Consider the following 23,607-nt stretch of genomic DNA (forward strand, 5'->3'; position numbering starts at 1 on the left):
ATGTGACTGCAAGGGGGCGTGGCTTAGCGTCCTGCTTTCAGATATGACAGTACAACTCAGAGTCAGGCAAAACGGAGGTCACAACAGAACGGGCAAACGGAGTACAGGAGGGACAAACAGACGGGAGGTCAGACAAAGCCAAAGGTCATACACAGGATCACAGTACAGTACCAGGGATGAGACAGAGCGGATAATCAGGGCCAAGCAGAGATCAAAACCAAACAGACATAGGAGGTACCAGGCAGAATCCAAAGTGATATCCAGGGAACAGACTGAGTCATACACAGAGAATCAAGTAACCAGAACACAGCACTAACACACTCAGGGGTCACCACACAATGCCAAGGGCAAGAGTATAACTGACAGGGATGGGAGCGTCCTGAAGCTATAAGAAGCCTCCCCAGAACCAGGGAGAGGCCACAATCATAGCCCCAGGTGTGCAGGTAAGCCTGCATCAGGATCACAACCTTTAACCCCAGAAATGCCAGTCATCAGCACTGGTTCCAAACATTAACCCCACGTGTGCGAGTCAAACCCACACTGAGATCATGACACTTTTACTAGTTGCAGGCGACATCTCCCCCAACCCTGGGACTCCCTCCACCAGCATACATTACTCTCCTCCAGCTGCATATAGAAACCCTGCTAATCTTATTAACATTCAGTGCATGCCTTCTCCTATCGCTTTCCAATGTGCTCTCTGGAATGCACGATCTGTGTGTGACAAACTGACTTACATTCACGATTTTTTTCTCTCTAATTCCCTTAACCTTTCGGGCTATTACAGAAACCTGGATCCAGCATTCAGACACCACCGCTGCTGCCGCCCTCTCGTTTGGTGGGCTGAAATTTTCACATACCGCCAGACCTGAGAACAGACAGGGTGGAGGTGTTGGTTTGCTCCTTTCATCACAATGTGCTTTCCAGGTCATCCCCTCCGGTTCCCTCACTTACATTTCCTTCCTTTGAAGTCCACGCCGTCAGACTCCTTAAGCCCTTCTCCTCACGAGTGGCGGTTGTCTATCGCTCCCCAGGCTCCTCCTGCCAGTTTCTAGACCACTTCACCACCTGGCTTACTCACTTTCTATCCTGTGACATCCCCAGCCTCATCATGGGAGACTTTAACATCCCCATCAATGATCCCCTCTCCCAATCTGCCTCTCATCTTCTTTCTCTAACTTCTTCACTCGGCCTCTCACAGTTTACTAATTCTCCTACACATGAAGACGGGAATACTCTGGACCTGGTTTTCTCCCGTCCCGGCTCACTGCACGACTTTACTAACTCCCCTCTCCCGCTCTCGGACCACAACCTTCTTTCCTTCTCAGTCAAGAATTGTCTTCTCACCCGGGACACCACCACTTACCACACTTATCGTAATACACGTACCATTAATAACCAGCAACTTATGGACAATCTCCACATATCTTTAGCCCCCATCTCCTCCGTCTCCTGTCCAGACTTAGCATTGTCACACTTCAATAATACACTGAAGAATGCCCTAGATCAAGCAGCACCTTCTACACGCAGAAAGACCCGACACAGACAACGGCAGCCCTGGCACACAATGCAAACACGCTTTCTTCGCTCAAGGTGTGCAGAGCGGCAGTAGAGAAAATCTCTCTTAGCAGAAGACTTCATCCACTATAGGTTCATGCTCAAAACCTAAAACTCTGCCCTTCATTTGGCCAAACAATCCTACTTCACCACCCTCATCACCTCACCATCCAACAACCCAAAACGACTTTTTGAAACCTTAAACTCCCTCCTGAAACCTAAAGTACAGGCCCCATCACCAACTTCTGCGGTGAGGATCTGGCCACTTATTTCCTAGAAAAAAATCAACCACATCCATCAGGATATCTCAGCCCAATTTCCTCAGTGCCTGGACCCCCTTCCCTGCCGCACCTCAAGCTCACTAGGTATCTTTGAGCCTGTTTCAGAAGAAGAAGTTTCCAAGCTCCTCGCTTCCGCTCAGCCTACAACCTGCAACAGTGACCCCTTTCCTTCACAGCTCCTGCAGTCTCTCTCACCAGTGGTCACCACTCACCTGACTAAAATATTTAACCTCTCTCTTTCTTCAGGTATATTTCCCTCCTCATTTAAACAAGCCATCATAATCTCTTTACTTAAAAAGCCATCCCTGGACCAGAACTGCACTGCTAACTACAGACCTGTCTCTAACCTTTCCTTCATCTCTAAACTCCTGGAACGCTTGGTCCACTCCCGTCTAATCCGCTATCTCTCGGATAACTCTCTTCTCAACCCCTTACAATCTGGTTTCCGCTCTTTACACTCTACTGAAACTAAGTCTAAAGTCTCTAATGATCTAATAACAGCTAAATCAAAAGGTCATTGCTCCCTGCTGTTTCTCCTGGATCTCTCTGCCGCATTTGACACACTGGATCACCAGCTCCTCTTCACTATGCTCCGCTCTATAGGCCTCAAGGACACAGCCCTCTCCTGGTTCTCCTCCTACCTCTCTGACCGCTCCTTCACTGTATCTTTTGCCGGCTCCTCTTCCTCTCCTCGTCCCCTTACTATCAGGGTCCCACAGGGCTCAGTCCTAGGCCCCCTCCTCTTCTCTATATACACTGCCCCTATTTGACAAACAATCAGCAGATGTGGGTTCCAGTATCATCTCTATGCTGATGACACCCAATTATACACTTCTTCCCCTGACATCACCCCTACCCTAATTCAAAATACCAAGGATTGTCTGTCTGCTGTCTCTAACATCATGTCCTCCCTCTATCTGAAACTAAATCTCTCCAAAACTGAACTTCTTGTGTTTCTCCCCTCTACTAACCTCAATCTACCTAACATCGAAATAACCCTGGAGGGTTCAACCATAACTCCCAAGCAGCATGCCCGCTGTCTTGGGGTCATATTCGACACTGAACTTTCCTTTACTCCCTATATCCGATCACTCACTCGCTCTTGTCACCTGCATCTTAAAAACATCTCCAGAATCCGACCTTTTCTCACCTCTGAAACTGCTAAGACTCTTACTGTCACTCTTATTCATTCTCGTCTGGACTACTGCAACTCTCTTCTGATCGGTCTCCCTCTTACCAAACTTTCTCCTCTCCAATCCATCTTGAATGCGGCAGCCAGGGTCATATTTCTGTCCAGCCGCTTCACCGATGCCTCCAGCTTGTGCCAGTCATTACACTGGCTACCTATTTGCTACAAGGTCCAGTATAAACTCATCTCTCTCACCCACAAAGCTCTCCACTGTTCTGCACCGCCTTATATCTCCTCTCTATCGCCCTACACGTGCCCTCCGTTCTACAAATGACCTAAGACTAACATCCCCTGTAATCCGAACCTCGCACCTCTGTCTCCAAGACTTCTCTCGTGCTGCTCCAGCTCTCTGGAATGCACTTCCCCAGACAATCAGACTGATACCTAGCCCCGACCTATTCAAGTGCGCTTTGAAAACCCATCTCTTCAAACAAGCCTACCACATCAACTACTCAGTAAACTAACTTTGGCCTGTTCCCTCCTTCCAAATATTATTCTGAATCTGCACCCTACTATTCATCTGTCTCCACACCCTCCATGCACACGATAACTGCACTTGATACTTGACTATTGCACTTAAACACACGGGCTGATGACCGGATCATAGCAGCTTTATATGAAAATCCCTATTTATTATAATTGCCAGACCTGAAATAACAAGCACTTTTCACCTACTGTGTTCCCCCCATTTCCTTGTAGATTGTAAGCCTGTGAGCAGGGACCTCACTCCTAATGTCACTGTTTAAATTGTCTTAACTTGTATTGAATTTATTGTCTGTACATGTCCCCGCTTAATTGTAAAGTGCTGCGGAATATGTTGGCGCTATATAAATAAAAACTATATATATATATATATATATATTTATATATATAAATATATATGAGAGAGAAAGATGGCAGAATAGCCGTTAATTCATTTGTTGGCTTTTGTAAAATAATTGCAAAAGCCGACAGGATATGAGACATGGTTTACATACAGTAAACCATTTTATTTCATTTAGTTTTTTATATGTAAATATATACACATAGAGTACATAGTGTGTGTGTGTGTGTGTGTGTGTGTGTGTGTGTGTGTGTGTATATATATATATATATATATATATATATATATATATATATACACATGTTAGTGACAAATACAATTATTCTAATGTTGGTTCTAAATTATAGACATGTATTTATTTAATACATGATTATTTCAAGGAACAAAATGGTGTGGGGTCCCCCTATTATTTAAAACACAGCAACACTATACCTATACTACGGTAATTGTATATGTCTCTGACATATAAAATATATATATGTATAGATTATATATATATATTATGTATCTTATACATGAAATGAATGTATGTGTGTGTATGTGTATATACACCCTCCACGATCTTGTCTCTGATGGCCTTGGAATGCTCCTTTGTCTTTCCCATGTTGACCATGTATAAGTGCTGTTCACAAGTTTGGGGAGGGTCTTAAATGGTCAGAAAAGGCTGGAAAAAGAGATAATTAATCCAAACATGTGAAGCTCATTGTTCTTTGTGCCTGAAATACTTCTTAATACTTTAGGGGAACCAAACAGAATTCTGGTGGTTTGAGGGGTTGAATAATAAATGACCCTCTGAATAAACTTTTCACAATTTAAAAAAAAATTAAACAAAGAAATAACATTCTTTTTTGCTGCAGTGCATTTCACACTTCCAGGCTGATCTACAGTCCAAATTTCACAATGCCAAGTTAATTCCGAATGTGTAAACCTGCTAAATCTGCAGGGGGTTGAATACTACTTGTAGGCACTGTATATATATATATATATATATATATATATATATATATATATTGCATGGTAAGATTGAACAAAAGCCGCTAATTCAATTGCCGGCTTCTGTAAAATCAAAACAAAACCCGACATGAAGTGACACATGGTTTACATACAGTAAACCATTTCACTTCATGTATTTTTTTTATATGTCCCTGACTAATAATTAGATTAGGGATTGTGTGTAAAATTTGGGAAGCCGGCAATTGAATTAACGGCTTTTGTTCAAACTTACTGTGCAATATAAATATATATATATCTGTAAAAGTGACACATTGTCAGTGACAAATACAATTAGTATAGTGTTGCTGTCTATAAATTATAGGGGGACCCTATGCCATTTTGTTCCTGGAAATAATCATTTATTTAGTAAATACATGCCCGTAATTTAGAACAAGACTAGACTAATTGTATTTGGCACTAACGTGTGTGTGTGTGTGTATATATATACATATATCATATTTTTAGTATATTTATATTATATATGATATGTATATATAAAATATTAAATATATAATATATATATACAGTTGTGGCCAAAAGTATTGACACCCCTGCAATTCTGTCAGATAATACTCAGTTTCTTCCTGAAAATGATTGCAAACACAAATTCTTTGTTATTATTATCTTCATTTAATTTGTCTTAAATGAAAAAACACAAAAAGAATTGTCCTAAAGCCAAATGTGATATAATTCCACACCAAACATAAAAAAGAGGGTGGACAAAAGTATTGGCACTGTTCGAAAAAATCATGTGATGCTTCTCTAAGGCTAGTTTCACACTTGCTTTTTTTTGCAGCGCGTTTTTCTCGCAAAAAAACGCATTGAAAAAACGCATACATAAGCATACAACTGCTGCGATTTTTTCAAGCATTTTTATGAGCATGCATGAAAAAAACGCAGCGTTTTTATGCGTTTGTATGCGTTTTTAGCGCGTTTTTACCGCGTTTGCGTTTTTTTCCAACATTTTTAGGTGGCCCCTCACACTACCCAAACCATGACTTTACTAACCCTAACCCTGACCCTAACCCTAACCCTGACCCTAACCCTAACCCTGACCCTAACCCTTAACCAAATCATACTTAACCCTAACCCAAACCCTAAACCCTAACTAACCCTAACCCTAACCCTGACCCTAACCCTAACCCTAACCCTGACCCTAACCCTAACCCTGACCCTAACCCTTAACAAAACCATACTTAACCCTAACCCTGACCCTAACCCTAACCCTAACCCTGACCCTAACCCTTAACCAAACCATACTTAACCCTAATCCTGACCCTAACCCTGACCCTAACCCTAACCCTGACCCTAACCCTTAACAAAACCATACTTAACCCTAATCCTGACCCTAACCCTGACCCTAATCCTTAACAAAACCATACTTAACCCTAACCCTGACCCTAACCCTAACCCTGACCCTAACCCTAACCCTAACCCTAACCCTGACCCTAACCCTTAACAAAACCATACTTAACCCTAATCCTGACCCTAACCCTGACCCTAATCCTTAACAAAACCATACTTAACCCTAATCCTGACCCTAACCCTGACCCTAACCCTAACCCTGACCCTAACCCTAACCCTAACCCTGACCCTAACCCTTAACAAAACCATACTTAACCCTAATCCTGACCCTAACCATGACCCTAATCCTTAACAAAACCATACTTAACCCTAACCCTGACCCAAACCCCAACCCTAACCCTGACCCTGACCATAACCCTAACCCTAAACCCCCTTAACTAACCCTAACTCTAACCCAAACCCCTAAATTCCATGGTTTAAAAAAAAAAAGCATATGCAAAAAAACGCATACATGAGCATGCCAGTGCGCACATATGCGCATCCATAGGCTATAATGGCCATTTTTAGCGCAAAACGTGCGCATATGTGCGCATGCGCTTTTTTGCAGGGCCAAAAAATGCAACATGCTGCGTCTGGAAAATCCTAACGCACACCCCAAAAAAACGCAGCGCATGAAAATCGCATACATGCGCTGACCAGTGCGCAGGTATGCGCACCCATGTTAAATATAGGGGAAAAAACGCATGCGCAGGTGTGCGTTTTTTTCCAGCGCTAAAAAACGCAAATGTGAAACCAGCCTAATTTGTGTAATTAACAGCACCTGTAACTTACCTGTGGCACCTAACAGGTGTTGGCAATAACTAAATCACACTTGCAGCCAGCTGACATGGATTAAAGTTGACTCAACCTCTGTCCTGTGTCCTTGTGTGTAACACATTGAGCATGGAGAAAAGAAAGAAGACCAAAGAACTGTCTGAGGACTTGAGAAACCAAATTATGAGGAAGCATGAGCAATCTCAAGGCTACAAGTTCATCTCCAAAGACCTGAATGTTCCTGTGTCTACCGTGCGCAGTGTCATCAAGAAGTTTAAAGCCCATGGCACTGTGGCTAACCTCCCTAGATGTGGACGGAAAAGAAAAATTGACAAGAGATTTCATCACAAGATTGTGCAGATGTTGGATAAAGAACCTCGACTAACATCCAAACAAGTTCAAGCTGCCCTGCAGTCCGAGGGTACAACAGTGTCAACCCGTCAACTATCCGTCGGCAACTGAATAAAAAGGGACTGTATGGTAGGAGACCCAGGAAGACCCCACTTCTTACCCCGAGACATAATAAAGCCAGGCTGGAGTTTGCCAAAACTTACCTGAAAAAGCCTAAAACGTTTTGGAAGAATGTTCTCTGGTCAGATAAGACAAAAGTAGAGCTTTTTGGGCAAAGGCATCAACATAGAGTTTACAGGAGAAAAAAAGAGGCATTCAAAGAAAAGAACACGGTCCCTACAGTCAAACATGGCGGAGGTTCCCTGATGTTTTGGGGTTGCTTTGCTGCCTCTGGCACTGGACTGCTTGACCGTGTGCATGGCATTATGAAGTCTGAAGTCTACCAACAAATTTTGCAGCATAATGTAGGGCCCAGTGTGAGAAAGCTGGGTCTCCCTCAGAGGTCATGGGTCTGGGTCTTCCAGCAGGACAATGACCCAAAACACACTTCAAAAAGCACTAGAAAATGGTTTGAGAGAAAGCACTGGAGACTTCTAAGGTGGCCAGCAATGAGTCCAGACCTGAATCCCATAGAACACCTGTGGAGAGATCTAAAAATGGCAGTTTGGAGAAGGCACCCTTCAAATATCAGGGACCTGGAGCAGTTTGCCAAAGAAGAATGGTCTAAAATTCCAGCAGAGCATTGTAAGAAACTCATTGATGGTTACCGGAAGCGGTTGGTCGCAGTTATTTTGGCTAAAGGTTGTGCAACCAAGTATTAGGCTGAGGGTGCCAATACTTTTGTCTTGCCCATTTTTGGAGTTTTGTGTGAAATGATCAATGTTTTGCTTCATTCTCTTTTGTGTTTTTTCATTAAAGACAAATTAAATGAAGATAATAATACCAAAGAATTTGTGTTTGCAATCATTTTCAGGAAGAAACTGAGTATTATCTGACAGAATTGCAGGGTGTCAATACTTTTGGCCACAACTGTATAGCCGCATATGAATTACTGACTTTTCTCCTATCTATTATCTATCTATCTAATATAAATATATATATGTGTTGGTGCCACTGACATGTATATATCTGTGTATTCTATGTGTATATATCTATTCTATCTATTCTTTTCTGAGCTGTCAGTGTGATGTTACTGTACATCGCATATGAATTGTCGGCTTTTCTCCTATCTATCTATGTATCTATGTATCTATCTATCTAATATAAATACATATATACATGTCAGTGACACACACACACATATATATGTATTTATATTAGATAGATAGATAAGCCGGCAATTCATATGCGGCTATAATCACACTGACAGCTCAAAAAAGAATAGATAGAATAGATATATACACATAGAATACAAGGGTATATACATGTCAGTGACAGACACATATATATCTGTGTATTCTATGTGTATATATCTATTCTATTCTAACATGTCAGTGTGATTGTACAGTAGCCGCATATGAATTGTCGGCTTTTTTCAAAGGACACTGGTGCGTATAAATCGGACAGCACTTGCATGGTGCGAGTGCTGTCAGATATTTTATCGCACCCATTGACTTGCACTGGTGATTTTCACCTGAAAATTGCAGCAAATCGCAGCATGCTGCAATTTTTTTCTAAGTCCGATTTCAGCTGAGAAAAAAATCGCAAATGAGTTGTCACACATTGCCTAACATTGGTCAGAGTGCAATCCGATTTTTAATTGGATTGCACTCATCTGATTTTCGCACCAGTGAGTATGAGCCTTAACCCGGCACTCTTGAAAGTAGAGAGGCCTGGGTCTCCAACCTTACTATACTCCTGTTAAACCATGATTTTTCCCCTCCTCAACCGCCATGAGGCATGGGACATGGAAGAAGTTATCTTACAGTTATAGTTATAATCATTTCCCTGTTTGAGCATGGGAATTTTGCAATCTTCTTAAAGAAATGGGAATTATAAGAACAATTTTACCTGATAAAATAAAAGGGGAGAAGGAAGAGGGGGAAAAAAAAAATCCCACATAGAAAATGAGTTTTTTTTATTAGATTCCAAGTAATATAGATTCCACCTACAACTAGCCTCCCAACACTTTGGGGTGGTGTGCATGTGTTTTTAATCGATGATAATTGATTGAAGGGTGGAACTTTTTTTTTCTTCCCCCATATAAATGTGTCTTTTAAAGATATATCTATAATAATAATTGCCCTAAGCAGCTTCCGGTTGTAACAACTTCCGTCCAGTTGTAACCGGTGACGTCACCGCACACCTCTTTCCATGTTAACCCTCAACACACACACTCCACTCACCTTTCACCATCTCCACTCACGTCCACTCACTCTTTCACTCCACATACGACCCTTTCTCTCACTCCGTCTCTCATACTCACGCCGTCATCGCCGCTGATCCACGATCCCCGACATCATCTTCCGCCGGCGCCATCCTGGATCCAGACGTCCTCCACGCCGGCGACATGTTCTTGCGGCGACGCCATTTTGGATCGGGGAAATCCTGCGATAGTCAAGATGGCGTCGCCGCAAGAACATGTCGCCGGCGAGGACGACGTCGGGATCCAAAATGGCGTCGGCGAAAACTCGCGAGATTTCGTCGACGCCATTTTGGATCCCGACGTCGTCCACGCCGGCGACATGTTCTTCCGGCGACGCCATCTTGACTATCACAGGATTTCACGATACTCAAGATGGACAACGTCTGGATCCAGGATGGCGCCGGTGGAAGAAGATGTCGGGGATCGTGGAGCAGCGGCGATGACGGCGTGAGTATGAGAGACGGAGTGAGAGAAGGGGTCGTATGTGGAGTGAAAGAGTGAGTGGAGATGGTGAAAGGTGAGAGGAGTGTGTGTTGAGGAGTGTGTGTGTTGAGGGTTAACATGGCAAGAGGTGTGATGCTAACGCATCCTCCCGATGCGATAGCATCGGGCCATAATCTACTATATATATATATATATATATGATTTTACCTGATGAAGGCTAATTTTATGTATAGCCGAAACGCGTTGTGCTTTTATGTCTAATAATAAACTGGATATTCCTTGAAATATTCGGAGTAATTAATGAATCAGCCGGAAGCGCTCTTTGACAAACTGGAAATCCTTTTCTGCATGAGGCATGGGACAGAAACGTAAGATAAACAAGACACAAAGACAAAACAAGGATAACAGAAAACCTCTGTCATACAAAAGCAATCACCCACCATAGGGAGGTGGATAGGGACAGGGATGAATACCGTAATCTAAACAGGAATAGGGAGGGACCAGAAGAAACTCTCAGGAATAAACAGCAAACAACAGATCACTATTACAGCAACTCCACTCCAACTACTCAGCACTAGCACAGGAAGACAAATCTTTCACCTGCAAGGACTAAACGCCCAGAGCCAGTATAGAGGGAGTAAATTATAAGCAGTTGCAGCTATGAACAACCAGGCTGTATGGTCTCAGCCAGCATAGAAAGAGTCCTTAACCCTCTCAGCACTTTAGGAAAGGAAATCCATTTAAAATAGGATATGAATCACATCATCTCTAAAGAGGACTGCGATTCATTACCCGACATGACCTTCTAACTTCAGGTCTTCCAGGGGGACGTGACACCCTCGTGATAACGTCACTGATATTTTTCACAGACCACTCCGTCCGAGGGAAAAAATCAGACATGTGACTGGATCCATAGACTATCACAGGTGCGAGTGCTATCCATGAAAAACATGAATAGAAATTGTATGCGAAAAACAGACGTCTGAATGAGGCTTACATTGGATAGTGAGCATAGTGAGCAGAGTTTTCAGGAGCAGAGATGGATTTTTATCAGTTTTGCAAAAGTACTTAGCAAGTTAAAGAATTTACATAAATTATGAAACACAAAATCGCACCTCCCAACTTCCCGTATCCAGCAAATAGAAAGAGAATAGACTTTACCGTCCCCTTAAAAATAAGTCTCTCTTATATAATAATTTACATGATGACTCAAAGAGAACAATCCTGGTTTCCATGACATTAAACCTACTGTGCCAGGAAAGACAGAAACCCGTGGCGTTACTATATGATATTTATGGTGGTTATTTTTATAGTGGTCATATATTTTTTCCACTTTCCATGATCCTTCATCTTATCAGTGTATTCACGAGAAGTGTTTACTGCCTCAAGGCACAAATCACTATATAAAAATATTGTAATGTAAAAACAATAAGATAATGAAATAACAATAAATAGTTTCTACTGAGACACATGAATATAATCAATAAGCCCAGGTCCCTATTCTATTCTTATCAATAAGATGAGTAAAACTTGCAGCAAATTAAAAAGCGATTCAGACCACGGATATTTCTGTAGTTGTAGGAAAAAGGGAAGTTGGGCGTTTGCCAAAGTTCTACTTGGCCGGTCAGATGCAGCAGTTCCTCATAGAAAAACTTATAATATCAGGTTGTGCTGGACTTGAACTGCAAGATATCTATCAGGGAGAAGGTCGCTGGCTGCTTTAATCGACTGTCGATTTGCTAAATGATATGAAACTGCTCATTCTACACTCAAAATTCTTCACCAAGTATTTTTTCGTGCACATAAAAGATTTGTCAGATAAAAATAAAAATTCTGTATGATTTCAGCCTTCAATGGAATCTGTCAGCAGCTTTTTGTTATGTAATCTGAGGTAGGGGATAACACACAGATTTCAGCCATGTGTCACTTATCAGGCTGTGTGCTGTTGTTTACTTACAATGAAGGTTTTATCACTAGGAGATTATCCCTTCTGTGACTGGCAAGGTTCTGGCCTGTCTCCACCCCCTCCTCTGATGAGCGGCTCACTGTCAATATATATGGTACACTCCCCCTTTGATAAAGCAAGAATGCGAAACGCGCGTCAGGGGTTGTGGGGAAGGCTGTCTTTGGTCCAGACTTACTATGAGTAAGCAGGCATCCTATCCTATGACTTTACATTATGGTGGAATATAGGTATACTTTACAACCATCCACAGCATCTGCCAGTCTACACCTACTTGTCCAAGTCTTATTCTGATCTACAGTCTCTCTTTTGCCTACCTTCATGTCTCCTCCTTTTCCCTTACATGCATTTGTATTATGTCAAGTTTGATTTTATGTGATTATTCAATAAAAGGTATTTATTTATTTGGCAATTTTTTGCTACTCTTTTTTCTTTTGTTTTGAATGTACATAGAAAGCTGTGGTGTGGATGGGGCTAGCTTCCTGAGCTCTGCTTCATGTTACATCTAAGAACTCTGATTGTGTCACAACCGCTTCACCCAGTAACCTATGTGATACATCACTGGAATCAGGGTCTCTTTGCCTACATCATGCTGCTCTCAAATGAGGTAGCAGCAACCTGCTGACAGATTCCCTTTAATGGTGCTGTCCAGGTTATCATGAAAGTCTGATATTTCCCTCGTATGGAGCAAAGCCGCACATGTCTAGTCGAAATGTGGCATATCGCAAACTTTCAGTCACATGTCCACTCAGTCTCGCCACTAACACCGGAGAATGCTCACAGCACACGCTGAGTGTTTTATGTCAAAACTTGCTTACCTCACTTTTTTGGCTCAACATGATTAGAGATTGTTTCTCTTTGAAATGGGTTCTGTTTTCTAACTGCTCCGTGTTGTGTTATATATGACAGTTTAGAGGGAATCTGTCACCAGGTTTGTCCTACCCCATCTGACAGCAGTATGATGTAGGGTCAGAGGCCCTGATTCCGGTGAAGTGTCACTTTACTGGTTGCTGCAGTTTTGATTAAGGCTGCCTTCACACGTACCTTTTTTTTCACGTTTCCGCTGTGTTTTTTTAACGCGCGATTTTGCTGCGAAAACGCAAAAAAAGCATCCCATGCAATCCTATGGGATTCCGCAATGCTGTGCTAATGCTGCGGATTTTTCCGCGGCGGAATGGCATCGCAGAAAAATACGCAGCATGCCACTTAATTTTGCGGAATCGCGAGAAAATCCAGAAAATCCGCACACATAGGAATGCATTGTTCTGCTTACTTTCCTCATGTGGCTGTGCCCACCATGCGAAAAGTAAGCAGAACATTTGCGGATGGTACTCAGGGTCTGGAGGAGAGAAGACTGTCCTCCAGGCTGTGGGTACCATATCCCTGTTAGAAATAGAATTAAAATAAAAAATCATCATATTCTCACCTTCCGACGTCCCTCACAGCATCAGCAGGCTTCAGTGATTGTCCCGGCAGGTCCCGTTCCCAGTGATGCATTGCGACAATGACCTTTCATACCGTAGCGGTCTCGCGATGCCGTAGCAGTTTCGCGAGACCGCGGCGTTATCAAAGGTCATTGTCGCAAGGCATCGCTGGGAACGGGACCAGCCGGCAGCATCGCGATGATCGGGGACGCTGCGCGGGACGTCGGAAGGTAAGAAAAACACGATTTTTTATATTTTTTATTATTTTTAACATTAGATCTTTTTACTACTGATGCCGCATAGGCAGCCTCAATAGTAAAAAGTTGGTCACACTCATCAAACACTATGTTTGATGAGTGTGACCAACCTGTCAATCAGTTTTCCAAGCGATGCTACAGATCGCTTGGAAAACGCTAGCATTCTGCAATTACGCTTGCAAATCGCTAGTTTTTCCGCTGGAAATTCGTGGGAATTTAAATGCGGTTTTCTCGCATATTTCCTCTACTGATAATCTCCTGCTGATAAAACAATGATGTTATGAGAGCTACACTAAGCAGGCCAGTAAGTGATACATCACTGGCATCAGAGTTTCTGCCCCGACATTATTCTGCTCACATATTAGATGGCAAAAACCTGGTGAAAGATTCCCTTCAAAAGGTATTGATGACCTATGTGTTAGATAGGTCATCAATATCAGATCGGTGGTGGTCCAACGCCCTGCACCCTCACCGATCAGCTGCTACAAGCTCCGGTTGTGGCCGAATGTGAACACATTCAATGTGTAGCGACTGCTATTCAAGAGTATAGAAGCAGTTCTGCAGTACTTGGCAGCAGCTGCTACACATTGAATAGAACTGCGCAGCTCCTCTGATCTATGTGTTTAAGTCTGGCTAGGAGCTTATAGCAGCCACTCAATGGGGGACACTTTTTTTAGGTGTCTTTTTTTTCGAATTGAATGGAAACATGTCTAAAACTTTCACCTTCTGATCTGTCTTCTGCTGTGAATAAACTATGTCTATAAGAGATTTCCAACTCATTGCATTCTAGTTTTCGTTACATTTTGCACAACGTTACAACTTTTTTGAAATTGGGCTTGTACATCAACATTTTTTAACAAATAATTTAACAGAAAAACTTCACTTAAACAATGTCCTTCTATAATGACTTCTTCCCTTTGAGTTTCCATGAGGTTTTCTATCACTGAAGAAGTGAAAACGACCAGAGGTATTTTTGTTTTTGCGTTTTCATTTTTTGCTCCCTTTCTTCCCAGAGCCATAACTTTTTTATTTTTTGGTCAAAATGGCCAAGTGAGGGCTTGTTTTTTGCGGGACGAGTTGTAGTTTTGAATGACATCATTAGTTTTACCTTGTCATGCACCTGAAAACGGGAAAAAAAAATCCAAGTGTGGTGAAATTGCAAAAAAAGTTAAATCCCACAGTTGATTTTTGGGGTTTTTTCCACCATGTTCACTAAATGCTAAAACTAACTTGACATTATGATTCTCCAGGTCATTATGAGTTCATAGACACCAAACATGTCTAGGTTCTTTTTTATTTAACTGGTGAAAAAAAAATCCAAAGTTTGTTAAAAAAAATAAATAAAAAATTGCGCCATTTTCTGATACCCGTAGCGTCTGGCCGGAGCTCATAGCAATCCGGCAGTGACAACCATAGAGATCTGCAGGACACCTTTGGTTGTCATGCCAACCCATTGGTGACTTGCAATCACGCGACGGGGGTCACCGGTGGGCGGATTTCCAGAGCGATTGTCAGAAGCGCATGTTAGATGCCGCTGTCAGAGTTCAACAACGGCATTTAAAGGGTTAAACGCGTTCAAAACAGCTGACATGTCCCGGGAAAGACGTGGGCTCACCGCCGGAGCCCACATCAAAAGGAGGGTGTCCGACATCGACGTACTATTATGCCCAATGTTGGAAAGGGGTTAATGCACTTTTCTTTCAAATCTTTAGCATTTTGAATTTCACGATAAGTGAATGAGAACATTGAAAATCCAGGACACGCCGAGTCCTACTCTCAGCGCAGAGTTTAGGCTCTGAGAGAATTACACAGGAGCAACTCATAATTTGCTACAATGTGTCAGATTCCACACTAGACCGGCCTAGCCTGGATGTCACTGTCTGCATGGCTCAGCGACAGCAGGACTAGGTGTGTGCACGCTGAGGGCCTCTGAGTGTAAGCAGTGGCGCTCTCATTCTCTGACAGCAAACAACTGATTGACATGGAGCGACTGACACCCAAAATACTTTTGTTATATAGTTGTAATGCTTTTCCTCTTTATGCAATTATTAAAGGGGTTGTCCAAAAACAACAACCTATGTCCATATACCCTATAAGGAAACCCTCTGGACATCCTACATTAACCAGAGCACTGGCTGACTTCCATCATATAATACCATATCTGCTTCATGGAGATTAATGTAGTATTCCCATCTCCTAGACCCCCTATCCCAATATGCAGTTGGCGTAGTAATAATAATATCAAATACCCCCAATTAGAAATATAGTATAGTTTTTCTGATTCGCTATGTCTCATTCCTCATGTGCAGGCATTGCAGGACCTCCAGTATCCATGGTTACGTCCACTGATGAAGTGACAGTTAACTAATTGCTAGTGGTTGTAACCATGGATACCTAGTCCTGCAATACCTGCACATGAGGAAAGAGACATAGCAAATCAGAAAAACTATACTACATTTCTAACTGGAGGTATTTGCTAATATTATTATTATTACACCTGCTACATATTGGGATAGGATCATGGAGCTGGGAATACCCCTTTAAGCATCTGACTCAATGCACACAGGGTATTAAACTGCTTTCAGAAAATCTTGGGTGGCTTTTAGATATTGGCCGGTGTCACACTACAGCGAGATACGGCCGAGTCTCGCGGGTTAAAACCAAGCTCTGGCACCAGCACCCCGGAGCGCAGCGTGCAGCTCCATGTATTGCTGTGCGGCTGCACACTCCGCTCCAGAGTGCCGGTGCCAGAGCTTGGTTTTAACCCGCGAGACTCGGCCGTATCTCACTGTAGTGTGACTCCGGCTTAAGGGTATGTTCACATGTCGTGTTTTTGCCATGTTTTTCCAGCGTTTTTCCCCCCGGTGCTAATTATTGATCCAGCAAAGTGAATGACATTTTCTGAAATCTCATACATACGTTGTTTGCTTTTTTTTTCCATGCAGATTCGAAGTAGTTTTAAGTCTGCGGCGTGTCAGTTCTTAGGACGCATTCAATTGGTGATCTAAATAGGTGATCTAAATCGGAACAAGATGGCAACACATATAAATCGGACTGATTGGCGGCTCTCCCGGCCAGCGAGTGACAGCTTCTGATATTTCTATGCAGCTGTTATTCAGGTAGGGAGAGCCGCCAACGGTCCGAGCATTGTGTTCCGTTCTTGCTCAGATTTAGACGGCTGACTGACTGCGCCTTTACAGCATTTTTTAAGAGTTTTTTTAAGACATTCTACTAAATGAGAAAAAAAACCTTTTCTTTTTGCAAAGAGAGACATTTTTATGCAGAAAGGTCTGCGGCAAATAACGTGTGCACATACCCTAAAGCTTTTTTTGTTGTTAAAGAATCCTTTAAAGAAAAAAAACAGCTTTATATACCCTAAATTAAAATTCTAAATTAATAGAATGGGGTCTCGTATTCAAGACCTTCATCTCTTGATCAGGAAAGATAGTGGTTACAAAGACAATCTTTCTCCGGAGGGCCCAACATGTCCCTTCATTAAACAGACAAGCTATTGATTGGAATGGTTATTGTGTAATTCCCAATGTGCCCTGAGGTGGCACCGCAGGGAAAATGAGCAGCTTACTGTCAGATTTCTCTATACATTATCATTATATAATACACAATATATATTTGCTGACAGATCGGGACAAGCTTGCTTGGATCAATGTTTATCCACCTCCCCCCAGGAACAAGCGCAATTAGCTATGTTGAAAGTTTATGTTTATGGGGAAATGACAGGATCAAAGTTGTCCCCCAAATGATTGTGGAAATGATCCAGTAATAACATGGAGAGTATAACACTCCTCTTGGTCGCCCTTCAGATCCAAAGCCAAAACGCAACAGGTTCCAATCAGCACAAACATCACAGAAGGGGATGTGTCTGTGGATCTCTAGCTTTGATGATCGGGGTTCAGTTTGCGGACATGAGATGAACACCACTGTAGACCACCAGTGTCTCCCGATCTCCAGCCCTCCCGGCCCCCAACAGATCAAGTTTTCAGGATTTCTTAGAGCAGTTGATGGAATTATTATAAAAACATCAGAAATTTCCACAAGTTCTCTCACCTGTGCAATCCTAAGGAAATCCTGAAAGGATGGTCTGTTGGGGGCGCCGTGAGGACAGGAGTTTGGGAAACGTCAGGTTTTCAAAATTAAAGGGCCATTTAGATTTCGGCCCATTATTATTGAGCGCTGATTGGCGCTCCTTTATTACGATCTTTCTCTATATAGCCTCATGTTTTCGAGAACACCTCTCCTCTTTACACAGGGCGATGTGCTGCCGACAACGGTGATTTTTATGCCTGCAGTAATGACCCAATCACCCAGCAGATGAGTATCTGACTTGTTCCTCGGGTAATTGATATAACAATAATTGGGAAAGAATGTCCTTATGAAAGCTCGCTCACCGATTACCGGTCCTGTAGAAAGGCACAAAACTGCAACATTGCATTGATTTGAAGCAATAATGCCCATTCTTTTGAGAACATCAAAGCAAAAAGAAGCACCACATCCTTTGTTTTTGATCCTAAATGATGCAGTGCTACACTATTAATTTTGATATGCAATGTTTTGAATAAAAAAAAATCTTTTTAGAAGAGTATTAAAGGGAACCTGTCAAATGAAAATAATTAAAAAAAAAAAACGCTATTAACCTGCGATATAGGGTTAATCTGCAGGTTGATAGCATTGTGAACATGCCTGGCACTGAGAGCCCCACTGCCAGGAGTAAATTACTGGCAGCATTCGGCATTTAGTCATGGGGGTGTCACCGATGCGACTTCAGTCACCACTCTGTGTACAGAGAGCGGCAGATGTAACCGCTACCTCGGCACTGAGTGACAGCTGGGTCTAATGAAATGCTGTCCGCCAGTGCCAGGATGCGCGGTTTCAGACGCTGCTCTCAATACACACAGTAGTGACTGAAGTCGCACCAGCGACACCCCCATGACTGAACACCGAACACTGTCGGGGGGAATAAAGTTAATTTCCTGCCAGCATCGGGGCTGTGAGTGCCAGCGCTGGGCAGGTACAGAATGCTATTAACCTGTAGTTTAACCCCATATCTGCAGGTTAACAGCGTTTTTTTTCATGTGACAGGTTCCCTTTAAAGTTCTGGAGTGCTGTTCCTTCTATTTAGGACCCAGAGTAAAGGCCCCGTCACACACAGCGATCTCGCCAGCGAGATCGCTTTGTGTGACGGGGATCAGCGACCGGCCTCCCTGCTAGGTATCGCTGATCACGCTTCATCGTCCTGGCCCATTTTTTGATCGCTGGTCTCCCGCTGGCCAGCGCGCATCGATGCGTTTGGCAGCGAGAGATCAGCGACGCTGGTTTCTAATGTAAACATCGGATATCTAAGAGCCGAAGAGCCGCGCAGCAATTAGATACCCGATGTTTACATTGGAAACCAGCTTGCTCGCTGGTCCTGATCGCTGGAGGGGCTGTCTATGTGACAACTCACCAGCAATCAGTCTAACGATGTCCCAGCGATCCCATCCATGTCGGATCGTTGGTGGGATCGCTGGGACATCGTTATGTGTAACGGGGCCTTAACACTAAAACAACTTCAGAGGCACATGTGGCCATTGGATAGATGACTTGTGCTATGACATTTTGGAGTGGATTCCAATACTGGTGGATTAAGTTGACTTATAATTGGTTCATCAAGGTAACTATGTAGTCTTCATCTTCCTTGCAGTCAAGCAAATTATTACAATGTGAACAAAACCTATTTTGTTTTATACAGCACCCAAAATAATATATTCCTGCAATTTACAGAAAGTCTATACTCTGCAAAGACACAAAACTACCGTATATTAAAATAGTCAACAGTGGCTTGAGACAGTATTCACCTCCCCTGGCATTTTTTGTGTTTTGCTACCTCACAACCTGGAATTTCACTGGTGTTTTTTTTTTTTTGAGGGTTTGCACATACCTACATCTGTGAACATTTGGCTTTCTTTTTATTGTGAAGAAAACAAGAAATAGGACAAAATAACTGAAAACTTCACCCCCCTAAAGTGAGTACTTTGTAGAGCCTCCTTTTTCAGCAATTACAGCTGCAAGTCGCTTTGGATAAGTCTCTGTGAGCTTTTCACATCTTGCCACTGGGATTTTTGCCCATTCCTCAAGGTAAAACTGCTGCAGCTCCTTCAAGTTAGGCCACTTTCACATTTGCGTTTAAGGCAGCAGCGACGGCCTGCGCACGGCCGCCGCTATGCCCCGCCCCCTGTCAAGCCTCCTCCGGTAGCTCCGCCTACCGGGGCATGACGCTGCATGCGTCCCCTATCTTTAGCACTGGGGGAGCAGGCCATGTGCAGTATGCGTTTGGCGGCGCATGCGTCCTTTTGACGGTGCGCCAAGCGCAACCAAATTGCTACAGGTTGCATTTGGCGCTGGTCGGCGCACCGTCAAAAGGACGCATGCGCCGCCAAACGCATACTGCGCACGGCCTGCGTCCCCAGTGCTAAAGATAGGGGACGCAGGACACATGCAGCGGCAGGGGGCGGGGCTTAGCGGTGGCCGTGCGCAGGCCGTCGCTGCGGCCTTAAACGCAAATGTGAAAGTGGCCTTAGATGGTTTCCTCTGGTGAACAGCAATCTTTAAGTCTGGCCACAGATTCTCAATTGGTTTCAGGTCTGAGTTTTGACTAGGTCACTCCAAAACATTTAAACTTTTCTTCTTAAATCACTCAAGTGTTACTTTAGCAGTATGCTTTGGGTCATTGTCATTTTGGAATGTGAACCTCCATCCCAGTATCAAATCACAGGCCAAAACAGATTTTGCTCAAGAATATCCCTATATTTCGCACCATCCATCTTCTCCTGGAGTTGGACCATTTCCTGTCCCTGTTGCTGAAAAACATCCCCGTGGATGCCACCATGCCACGATGCCACCATGTTTCAGTGTAGGGATGGTGTTCTTGGGGTGATGAGCTGTGTTGGTTTGACACCAGACCTTTGTGGCTAAAAAGTTCAATTTTGTTCTCATCTGACCACAGCACCTTCCTCCATACATAAGGGGAGTCTCCCACATGTCTTGTGGTAAACTCAAATTGAACCTTACAATTTTTTCTAAGTAAAGGCTTTTTTTGCTCACTGTTCCATAAAGGTCACCTCTATGGAGTGTACAGCTTATTGGCTTAGTGCGGTCATATTGAAAGATACTCCAGTCTCTGCTTGGGAACTCTGCAGCTCCTTCGGGGTTACCCTTGGTCTCTGTGCTGTCTCTCTGATTAATGCCCTCCTTGCCCAGGCGGAGAGTTTTGGTGGGTGGCCCTCTCTTGGTAGGTTGCTGTGATAACATATTCTTTACATTTGATGATAATGGATTTGATGGTGCTCAGGGGGATCATCAGAGATTGGGATATTTTTTTTCATAACGCAACCCTGACTTGTACTTTTGAACAACTTTGTCCCTGACTTGTCTGGAGATTTCCTTGGGTTCATGGTGTTTGGTTAGTGGTGCCTCTTGCGGTGTTGCAGCCTCTGTGGCCTTTCAGAAAAAGTGTATACACTGACAGACCATGTGACACTTAGATTGCACACAGGTGGACGTCCTGTCACTAAGCATGTGATTTATGAAGGTAATTGCATGCACAAGAAATTTTTAGTGGCTTCTTTGCAATCGGGGTGAATACATATGGCCATGCCAATTTTTAGTTATTTGATCCCATAAATTTAATTTATGCCTATATTTTTCTCACTTCACCAACTTAGACTATTTAGTGCTGATGCATGACACACAGATCGGATTATAATAAGATTTAAACAAGGTTGTAATGTAACAAAATAAATAAAAAGCTAAGGGGGTGAATACTTTCGCAAGCCACTGTGCATCCTGCTGATATACTGGTAAGCAAGGCCTTGATACCAAATCATGCAATCACATCAGTCCTTCTGGAAGTGGGATGTTTTCTTGATTGCAATATATTATTGCATTGCACGTACCCTCTACAAGATCCATAAACAGCACTGTACTTCTGTGTCAGGAAAAAACAAGACCTACCGTGCCTCGTCTTTGCTGATATTCTGAATTCAGAAATGAAAAAACCAAACTGTCGGATGAGTCATAGTCCACTTCAGACCTGTTAGATCCTCATTTTTGTGATGAATTGTGGCCACCTGTGACGGCGGCCCAGAGGATCCGGACAGGGCCAGATGTGCGCAGACCCATGCAGAAGCCTCACACATGTGCAAGGAGATACTTACAGGTATATGCACCCTCAGCATCCTCCGCTTCTGGCTGCCGGGCTTTTTGGGAAGCTCCTTCTTCTTCTTCGTATCCATGGCTGTGCTTCCCATTCTTTGATCAATCTCCACAGAACTTGTCGCTTGTTCCTGATGCCAGCACAGATGTGGAGCCACAACCAGAGTCCAGAGCTAAAGCCGGAGAGTCCAGGGGACTAGAGAAGTCCATAACCCTTCATGTTCTAGGGAGCACACATGCTGGCTGCAGCTCAGGCCCCTCTGTGGGGTCCGTGGACCTCACCCCTGGCCAGCTGTGACAGTTTATGGACTCAGCAGCCCTGGGGGGATCAGCCTGCACTGATCAGCTCAGGACTGTCACTTCCAGTGTGTACAAATCAGCAGCACAACCCTGCAAACCCGTCCCTCTCGCTGAGGAGGGTGGTGCCACACATTTCCTACATCTGACAGGAGCCAAAACACGCAGCGCAGCCATGAGCCCCATCACACAGGAAGTGAAGGCGACTTTCACCTCTGTAGACGCAGAGCAGTAGCCTGGGATCAGAGTTTATCACTTCCAGTAATGAGTGCCTTCCATCTGCTGCGTCACCGTAGACTCCAGCACAATCCGTTTTGCTTTAACCCTATAGTTTCCTTTATGAGCCGGACATCGATATCATTGTCAAAAAGAACATTTCTACAGATTTTTTAAAAATTTAAAGGGAATCTATCACCACCATCAGGGGCTTATCTACAGCATTCTGTAATGCATTCTGTAATGCTGTAGATAAGCCCCCGATGTAACCTGAAAGAGAAGAAAAACGAGTTATATTATACTCACCCGGGGGCGGTCCGGGTCCAGTTTTGGTCCGATGGGTGTCACGGTCTGGTCCGGCGCCTCCCATCTTGTAGCAATGACGTCCTCTTCTTTGCTTCCCGTCGCGGCTCCGGCACAGGCACACTGCTCTGCCCCGTTGAGGGCAGAGCAGAGTACTGCAGTGTGCAGGCACCGGGAAAGGTCAGAGAGGTTCGGCGCCTGCGCACTGCAGTACTTTACTCTGCTCTCAACAGGGCAGAGCAGTGCACCTGCGCCGGAGCCGCGACGGGAAGCAAAGAAGAGGCTGTCACCGCTACAAGATGGGAGGCGCCGGACCGGACCACGACACCCTCCGGACATGGGGTGAATATAATCAAACTCATTTTTGTCATGATCCAGTGTTGGATCTGGCGGTATTAAAAGCACAAAGTGAACTTTTTTTACTTTTGTTGAGTTCAAAGGTGTTTTGACTGTCCCCGGTGGTGGTTAGCGGTATCGCACCTTAGGTTTAGGTTAATGTTCACTTAATTATGGTTCAGGTTGACACTCTATAAATGGGTCTCAGGGTGTTCACTCACTGCTGGTGATATTCCTTGCTTAGTTGTTGGAGAGCCTGGTGGAAGGATGGAGCTGGATAGGAGTCCTGCGCAGTCAGCCAGAGAGAACGAGTGCCAGCTAATGGTGTCTGCAGGAAGGACTGGCATGGCCTGGTGGAGTCGCAGTTTATGGTGTCGGCGGGAAGTGTGGGCATGGCTTAGAGGAGTGGCAACTTGGAAGAGAGTTGCACTCAGCATGTTCGACTTGGTTGCTGAGAACTGGACTCGAGCATGCTTGGATTC

General features: G+C 43.7%; 1 protein-coding gene across 1 annotated transcript in view; it reads right to left on the bottom strand.

Annotated features, from left to right (window-relative positions):
• Positions 1-22,329, bottom strand: part of PRKAG2 (protein kinase AMP-activated non-catalytic subunit gamma 2) — a 357,046-nt gene extending 334,717 nt beyond the window's left edge. Inside the window, exon 1 of the mRNA XM_073581558.1 lies at positions 21,976-22,329. Within this exon, the coding sequence (XP_073437659.1) occupies positions 21,976-22,068 (93 nt within the window). The 5' untranslated portion in view covers positions 22,069-22,329. The remainder of the gene's footprint in view (positions 1-21,975) is intronic.
• Between the last annotated feature and the right edge of the window lie 1,278 nt (positions 22,330-23,607).

Source organism: Dendrobates tinctorius, unplaced genomic scaffold (assembly GCF_039654945.1).
Source record: "Dendrobates tinctorius isolate UK_male_01 unplaced genomic scaffold, ASM3965494v1 ptg000070l, whole genome shotgun sequence".
In the NCBI taxonomy this organism is placed as follows: Eukaryota; Metazoa; Chordata; class Amphibia; order Anura; family Dendrobatidae; genus Dendrobates; species Dendrobates tinctorius.